General features: G+C 41.2%; 1 protein-coding gene across 1 annotated transcript in view; it reads right to left on the bottom strand.

Annotated features, from left to right (window-relative positions):
• Positions 1-3,497: 3,497 nt before the first annotated feature.
• The window catches only part of tshz1 (teashirt zinc finger homeobox 1), a 33,031-nt gene continuing 27,565 nt past the window's right edge, over positions 3,498-8,963 (bottom strand). Inside the window, exon 2 of the mRNA XM_082185680.1 lies at positions 3,498-8,127. Within this exon, the coding sequence (XP_082041806.1) occupies positions 4,730-8,127 (3,398 nt within the window). The 3' untranslated portion in view covers positions 3,498-4,729. The remainder of the gene's footprint in view (positions 8,128-8,963) is intronic.

Raw genomic sequence — 8,963 nt, 5'->3', positions numbered from 1 at the left:
TGTAAATGCAGATATTGGATAGGGGTCACTTTTAAAAGAAGATGCAAGCTGGTCAAATCGGATAGTCAACAAATAGGAATTGGGCATCAAGACCTGCAGTGTAAAAGAGGCCTTAATGAAATTATTTTATTTTTTATCTAAATGTCTTTTCTCAGGTATCCAGTGTTTTATCTACAGTTTGCATGTGTAGAAAGTGTGTCTGAATAAGCTGAACTTATTCTTCTTCCCATCATACCCAACTTGACGTATCCTGTGCAACATTGGACTTGACTCTCTTAACCTCTACATAAAGAAGCCAGAGAACTTGTGGGCGGGTTTCGGCTTGGATTACGGTGCCACCCCCCACCGCTTTGCTTTCGAATGCAATACAGCGACTGAGCGGATTGGGCTGAAATGTAGCTGGTCGTCTTTGCTCTGCGTGAGTGATGAGCAGTAGAATAGACAGGCTGTCACAGCACACCTGTAGGCCTGGCAGCCGAGTCCATCACCGGGCTGAGCCTTCACAGAGATTAAAAACACTGCATCCATTAGGCCCCGTGTCAGCCGTCATTATTCTATAAAGAAGCGATTTTGTCACATCTCCATTCTTCAGGCCGCTATCCACACGCAGATGAATAAGCAGGACGCTCCATCTCCAAACACGGCTCACTTTTGACAGGAACACAACCATTTGTGATGCCGTCTCCCCAACACTTCACACATCCGTTGGGAAGGAAGCATCAAATAAGTCTTAATGCAATGATCCCGCAGTCCATCACCTGATGGGACTCAAAGTTTTCCAGCCATATTTATTCTCGGAAATGTACGTTTTGTCCTAGAGCTGCCAATCAAACGGGCTCACAATTTATTCTGCCATGTGCATTTATCTGACAGCCCTTTGTTTTCTACAGTGTTCAACTGTGATTCAATTTTACACATTCTGCCTTGTAGTTTGACAGCTGTCGTTTGACAGGAACACAGGCCTCATTGCGGACAGCTTAAGAATAACAGATTCAGTCTGGAAATAGTCAGCGCACAGAGTGTCAAATGAGTTTTTAAAGGCTTAAAACGTTTTAAATTGATGGAGGAACACTTTAAGGTGTCACTGTTGGTGCATTTCAAACTGCATGTGTTTTTAAAGTTGTGTATTTGACTCAAGGAAGCCAGGCTTTGGGGTGAAGGTGAACGCAATAATGAAAATTATGTCGTCATTTATTCGCTCTCATGTCTTCTGTTTCATGTTTCATCTGTAGAAGACAAAAGAAGCCGTTTAGCAGAAGGGGTTTTAAACTGAATGGTGACAGTGACCAAAAATGACAAAAAGCGGGAACATTCTACTAAACATCTCCTTTTTTTTTTAAGATACCCATGAATGTTTTTGGCCAAACAAACTCATCCATTAGGATGAATATTGGCTTGGTTGAAAGTTTTCTTTTTCCATTTTATATTCAAAAATACTGTCATTCACCAACCACAATGTGTCATTTTCCAGATTTCATTATTTTCAATCTTATTCCTTTCAGGAGAAAGTGTGCAATTTTGATAGGGAACGCTTAAATTACCTTGATGTCTCGCCGCTTTGCCTTTTGAAAACGACAAATTGTAACCAGTTAAAATTCATCATTGTCCCACTATCAATGAATTCTTTTGTGTGGCATCATATTTATGCTTCACCGTCTGTCTGTGAGAAAGAAACAGACTGAGATTATTTATTTCCTGTTTGTTTGAAGTGAAATAACAAAACATGAGACAAGGTTAAGCTGATGAATTCACAGTGACGAGTTGCATCAGTGATGACACTGATGTTTGACTTGTACAAAAACTTTCAAAATTCTGTTCTCCTTCAAACCTTCGTAGTATTTTAGACTGGTGACAGCGCGAATGAAAGTGGAGATCTGTTTTGACGTCTAAAAACAACATTTGTTTGATTAATCAATCATTTTTGTTTATTAATCAATAATCACCTTTGTCAGTGGACTCAAGAATTTAATTCCAAATGCATTCTTTCACAAACAGAAATGATTCATAGAAAGAAAGTACTTGCCAGCAACATGTACAAACAGATAAAACATGAAAAAAATGTTTGCCACTTCTTGCACACAAAGTTGCAGGGCATTCAAAACCTTATGTCTTCAACATTGTCTCACCTTTGTGTTTGCACTTTAATTCAACTGGAGCTTTAAGACACAAACGTACGCTTTGAAACCTTTTGTTTCTCATAACGTGAAATCTGCGCATAGGTAGCAAGTCAATTCTTTGAGAGAGTCCTGGCACAACCCCTTTATCTTCATGTGCGTCAGGACCCCAGATGTGGAAGGAAATGGAAGGCTTAATTTTATAATACACTTAAATCTGCTCCATACTCAAAAGGTTTGATTTCAATAACAATAATGCTTTCAGACTATTATATTGAGGATATTTCAAGATGTGGAAAAGTTATGCCAAAATCATGACTTGAATAAATGAATAGTTTTAAATCTACTCCAGAACATACTCAATGCCTAAACCTGCTTCCTTAATGTGTAAAAATAATTTGTCTGGATGACAAATTTGACTATTTATACAAAAGTAGTAGGATACTCTTGGATTTATATGGCTTAATATTTCTGATAGTTTGCACAGATATGCTGCATTCCGAATAAAAATGAAAACGAATTACAGTAATTGAGGAAAGCAAAACTAGCAGATGGAGGCTCAGAATATTCAGTATGGGACTACTGGGAAATCAAAACATGCCAATTTGAGTGAGAGGATACTCTCAAATAGGGCAACTAACAAGGGGTTTGATACTGCAACTCCCTAAAGCGGCTTCAAATGGAGATTGAGATTATTGTGCAAACACTGCATATTTCAGTCCTTTCCCCTTCTTGTTTCGTTTCCCCTCAAGCCCCCTGTGTCCACACGTATAATCACTCAGTAATTGAGCTGAAAAGAGTAAATCTTTGATTCCCACTAGAAATTGGGCATTTATTTCTAAGTCTGAAAACCCCGTGAAATGCTTGGAGAGTGCTTGTGTGAACAGGAAAAAATGCAAATCTGCTTAAACTGTGTCTATCTGCCGATGTTTCACTCCGCTCTGCAGGTACTCACAATGTCGCAGTTGTCATGATTGCTATAATTTACATAGAATACGTACAGGGACTGCACTAAGATCCTCTGGGGAAAAAAAGAGAGGAAGAGCTGGATCAATGCTACAGAATCAGTCCTGAGAAGCCAGATATACAGGCTTTACGGGAAAAGCGTTAAATCCACAAGTTCTTTGCCCATTTTGGCTCCAGTGAGAGCTTCCTGTTTACTGGCAGGTTTTGTGTCTGGAAACATCTCTCATTTACATACAGCACATAAAAGGTGCTGCATTCAAAGAATAACAAAAGCAAACACGGACAATGAACTTCAGAATATTTCAACTCTGAAGAAAGCTAAAAAAAAAAAAAGTCCACAAAGTGGACTTCATTTCAAGTTAATTGCTGATTGTAGGAAAAGAGAAAAACACACGAATGACCAAATGGAGAACAACATTAATCAAGAAATGCTTCAGTTTTTATTTTACAATTAAGGGACAAAAACATTTTTTTTCTTTTTTAATTAAGGGAATTGATGGGACTTTTCACAATGGCATGATAAAACATTGAAATGTACTGTATTTCATGTTTTGCATTGCTTGGTTCCCTCTTATACACCATGCATCAACAGCGATGCAACTCCTTCAGTCAATTCATATTTACCACATCAGAGAACTTAGTTCAACTAAAGGATGAATCGTGGTTCTACAGCACATATACTGCATATACATCTCTGTACATATTATTTCCTTTTTGTTTACTATATATAAAATGACAATATAAAAGAATGCACACCATACAAACAATGTTGAGCTGCGGCAATTGGCAAGATATGATGATGGAAATTTACACATCTTCGCTGATCATTTAAATATATGTGCTGTATATAAGATTTCAATTAAGTCTTTACAGGTTGAAACCAAAGCGAAACCATAGAAAGAGAAATAGTGGTACCAAAGCATACGTTTCAAATTGCTACTGTATAAAATGATACTTAACAAAAAAAACAAAAAAAAAGATTATTAAAAACAAAGAAATGCCTTTGAAAAACCAAAGTTTATAATCATAGGCAGCCTGTCAAAATCTTCAATATCCTTCAAGGTTTAGAAGACTCAACAAAATCTACAATTCATTGTTTTCACTTCAAAGGGTTGCAGTTTGATTTATGTCAAGCCAATATCTGAAAATCTGAGCTCAAATTAACAAAATAGCTCTGTCTCATTTTATACATATTCTCATAACATTCAACACCACAGAGTGCTTTAAATGAAGTCAGTCTTTTTTGATGTATAGTAAGTGTACAACGCGACTCATTCTATTCAGAAGTTCTTTTGCCATTTTGTTTTAGACCATGCCCATGGATACCATGTTTGTTTCATTCCCAATTCAACAGAGTACAAATTGTAAATTCTGTTTGAATATGAAGTCACTCAGAGATAAAATAAAGTTAAAAAAACATGCACATAACCGACACATATCAGATAAATACAGTACAAAGCAAGAGATAGAAATCAAGAGACTGAAAAACGAGGAAAAAAAACGAAAACAAAATAGACCATGGTCCAATCAGGCAGTTTCACGACAGAATTTGGACTGATTTTGAAGGCTCAGTTCAGGCGCAGTGCAGTACAGTGATGTAGTGCAATGATTCTCAATCCAGTCACTTCACTGCCACCAGCCTGCTTTCCTTAGGCTTTTTCTAACTTTTCCAGCTCAGTAACAAAGATCAGATGGTCCTCCGGTGACTTTCCGTGCGTTTTGCTGAGGTGCAGTTTCACTGCATGCTTGCTGACAAAAGTCCTATTGCACAGTTTGCACTGAAATATGGAATTAGAGTCCTCCTCAGTTAAGCCAAGGGCACTGAATGTCTTGTCTGTGATCATTTTTGTGACTGCTTGCTGGTCTCTTATGAGGTCTATTGATAATTTTGAGAGGTCTTTCAAGCTAAAGCCCAAGTGGGACTCTAAGTGGTTAATGTATGCGGAGGGAGTTCTGAACTGGGAGGCACAGTCACTACACAGGAACAGTGGCTGGCCTGAGTCTATGTTCTTCAGAAACTTGGTTCCACCTGTCCGCCTGAGTTGGTACTTGACGTTTGCCAACCAGTGGGAGATGGTGGTCATGGAGAGACCTGTAAACTTACAAATATGTACACGCTCCTGAGGACCTAGGTCTGTAATGATGTACTTTCCATCAGGGGTTTCTCGAAGGCTGGACGCAAACTGAGCCTGAAGAATCAACAGATGCTGAGGGTTCCAGTTTGATTGCCTGCCTTTTCTCTTCTGAATGGGTGAAAGATCCTCCAGCCCATCCTCAAAAGCACAGCCATCTGCATCTGACTTTTCAGATATAGAGGAAGGGGTTGACGACTTTGGCGTCAGGCGACCCGTGAGGTTCTTCACCATGTCAGAGATGTCCATTAGAGCATTCTCCCGAAGAGGAGATGAGACTGATTCAGTCAACGTTGACAAGATGGGTCGGGTGCTGTTTGTGATGCTGCTGTTGCTGATAACAGTGGATGAACAATTGTTTGTGGGCCCATTGCCACTTTTGGACTTCGTCAAGTCCATGGGTTGATCATCATTATTGTCATAATATCTGTTGATGGACTCGACTTGCTTGACCTGAGCTGGATTGTACATGGGCTTTTCCATCATGTTGTTACTGATCTTGTACAGCATTGCTAGTGGGTCCAGGAGTGGACTGACCGTTTTGGAGGCCTTACCCAAATGAGTGTTCATGATAGACTGCAATGCACTAAGAGGGTTGACTAAAGGCTGTTCTGGTGAGTGGTCAGTGATGATTCCTAAATTATCGCAACCATTGCTGACTTGTGTTTTGAGGACATCCGTTCCGTTCTTTACAAGATTATCTGCATGGCTTTCCTTGTATTCTCCTTCCCGAACCAGAACGTGGTCTAGGTCTTTATCTACCATTCCATTCTTTGTTGGCTTGCTAAGGTCACCTGATCTTGGCAGGTCCTCTGATCTTGGCATGTCCTTTCGGTCTTTGAGGACCGGAGAGGGTAATTCAGCTGTGAGATGTTTGGAAACACGTTCAATTGCTTTTTCATCCCGATCTTTCTTTGAAGGGATTTTTCCTGTTACTTTCTCCACTAACTCTTCCATTGCTAGGACGTTGCTTTTATGGTTTGGAGGTGGTGATGGGCTGCTTGGAGAATGGATTAGAGTGCTGGAGTCAGAGGTCAAAGATTTCAAGCTGCTGGCATTGAATGTTGGTTGAATCTGGACACTCTGGACAGCAGGTATAGATGATTTCAAAGACCCTTGGAGCTGGTAAGCGGCATGAATGCTGGGATATCCACCCCAAGTGGGCGTACCGGTCTGAGCCTTACTGATTGCACTGGAGACTGTATTTTCTAATGACTTGAGAATATCTAGTCCACCTTTAGGAGACTCTTCAAGATCCTCTTCTCTTAGATATTTGTAATGGCTGTGTTTTTCCGTTTTTTCCACCTTCTCAACAGGATCCTCTTTCTCTTGCTTGATTTTTTTCTCCTCAGGTTCCTCCCATTTGTCCTCTTCAAGCTCCTTTCTTTCATCCATGGTGGATGGGTGTATTGGTGAATCAGGTTGGGACTTGATAGTGGGAGCTGGTAGTCGTGTTGTTGTGGGTGGAAGAGGAATGGATTGGATTTTCTCTTCCACCACAGGGTCAAACACCAATTGTTTTCCTTTTTTAGAGGCGGAGTTTGTGACTTTGAGAAAATGTCCGGTCACCATCATATGGGCTGTCAACTGTTGCAAGGTGTCATGGGAACTCCCGCACTCCATACACTTAAGAATTTGAGCTTTTCGGGCCTCAAACTGCCAGGTATAACTTGCACCGTTTTGGTAGCCATAACGGTTATTAGCTGTGACATATGGGTTGGAAATCTTCTGATCTTTGGTGGGCGCAGTCTCTGCCAATGGAATGCCAGGGGTGCTGGAGATTGACTCAGGTGAGCAAGGAGACAACAGGTCTTGGAACGCTCTCTTTTTGGTGGAGTGGACCAGCTTTGAGGCAAGAGCTGGCATTGGTTCTTTGAGAGGCACTTTCTGGTAATGTTTAGTTTTGATCATGTGGACACTCAAGTCCTGTAGGGATTCAAATGAGTGACCACAATACATGCATTTCAGAACTTTCTGAGCATCTTCTTTGCCCTCCATCTCCATTAAGGATCGCTTCCGTGGCTTGGACCATTTCTTGCCCCTGTCCTCCTCTTTGTCCTTGTTATCATCACGGTAATGGCCTGTTTCATTCATGTGCACTGTGAGACCTACAAGCGTGTCGTAGGCTGCACTACAGTCCTTGCATCTGAACTTGCTGGCACCCGTAAACACAGGCCCGTACAGCTTATTGTTTTGCCGGTACAGCTGCACTGTGCTGAAGAGACTTGGTTCAGGCATGAGGTGGTAGGGTGTATGCTGTAAGGTTTTAGCAAGTGCTGCTTGATGCCAGTCATATGCAACACCCCCACTGTTAGCACCATTGATGTTTCCATTGTTGGCATTGTTTAATGTGGTGGCTTTTGTAGAATTGCTGCTCGGCGTCACATTTGTCTTTGTGCTAGCACTAGCATTGCTGCTGCTGCTAGCTCCACTGCTTGTAATATTACTTGCATGGCTATTCACAATGCTGTTGTTCCCCTTGTGGCTGCTTGGGGTACTGTTAGTGCTACTAGCACTAACCTGCTTGCTTTTCATAATGTCCTTTGTAATACTCGACCAGGAAGCATCTGAAATCAGGTTTGCATAGACGGCTTTCATCTGCGCCAGGCTGTCCTGCAATGATAGTCCGGCATCTGTCTCCAAGTCTTCAACCTCCTCTTTATCCTGGCCCTCTTTGGAGGAGGTGCTTTTGAAGTCAGCCAGGTGATCACTGGTGTCGCTGAGGGGCGAGGCGTACCCGGCATCTGGGTTGGTGCCATTGCTGAGTGGAGAATTCTGGTAGCTTAGCTGTTCACGCCCATCATCTTCTTCATTGCACAGGTACTCTGCGTCCTGACCGTCTAAGGAGAGCCCGTCGTCCTGCAGGTGCTCCTCATCGATCTTAGCTGCCTTAAGCTCGTCTTCCGGCACATAGGCTGAGAAAACAAAAGAAGGTGGGGAGAGAGATGAGTCAAGAGCCCCCAAAATGTGCATCTTTAACATGGATTGTTGAATAAGTAAATTCACTTTTACATTTTAGTTGCTTCAAATGAAATAGGTGTGGGAAAATGTATCATTGCATGTGCACGTGTGTGTGTGTGCATGCCTACATGATGAACTTAAAGAGATTTTTTTTGTCAATAGTCCTGGCAGAGGACGCAGGTTTGCAATTATAAAGTGGCAAACATCCATATCTTGACTATGATAGATAGCCCCCTTCACTGCTGAGACTAACAAAGCTATCCTGTGTAACAGCTCAGCAAGGGTAAAGAGGGCAGAGGAGAGTCCTCTAAAGAAAAAATTTGGTATCTAGAAAGAAAAAAATCTTTAAAACAGATTAATATACTGAAAAGAAACATGGTAATATCATGGATTTATGCATGGAATTAAAAACTGTATTCTATTATGAATATTGTAATGAAAGCAAAATATATTCAAATTGTAAAAAAAGACGCAGCCTCAATTACCTCAATTACGCATTACCTCAAACCCCACCCCTTTGTTTACAAAAATGTCATTCTTAAATATTAACCCCATTTAGACTACTCTCTCTTGCTCTTTCTTGTCCTCCTTTCCCCTGTAGTTAGAGGGCACAGACTGTGTGTGACATTGATCCAGTTCTCTAATGCACTAGCCAAGCTAGACTCCTCTGAGTGTGAGATTGCGTCTAAGTTATTGCCAGGGATGCAGCGCGGGGTGCAGCTTGCCTCAATGCTGTTGGCAGAGGCGATGGAAGTTCTCGCAGCGAGTCATGCTAAAATGCAAGTGGAAA

Source organism: Leuciscus leuciscus (assembly GCF_965113295.1).
Source record: "Leuciscus leuciscus genome assembly, chromosome: 12".
NCBI classification, from domain to species: domain Eukaryota; kingdom Metazoa; phylum Chordata; class Actinopteri; order Cypriniformes; family Leuciscidae; genus Leuciscus; species Leuciscus leuciscus.
The sequence above is the reverse complement of the archived record's forward strand: the minus strand, read 5'-3'. Positions and strand labels throughout refer to the sequence as shown.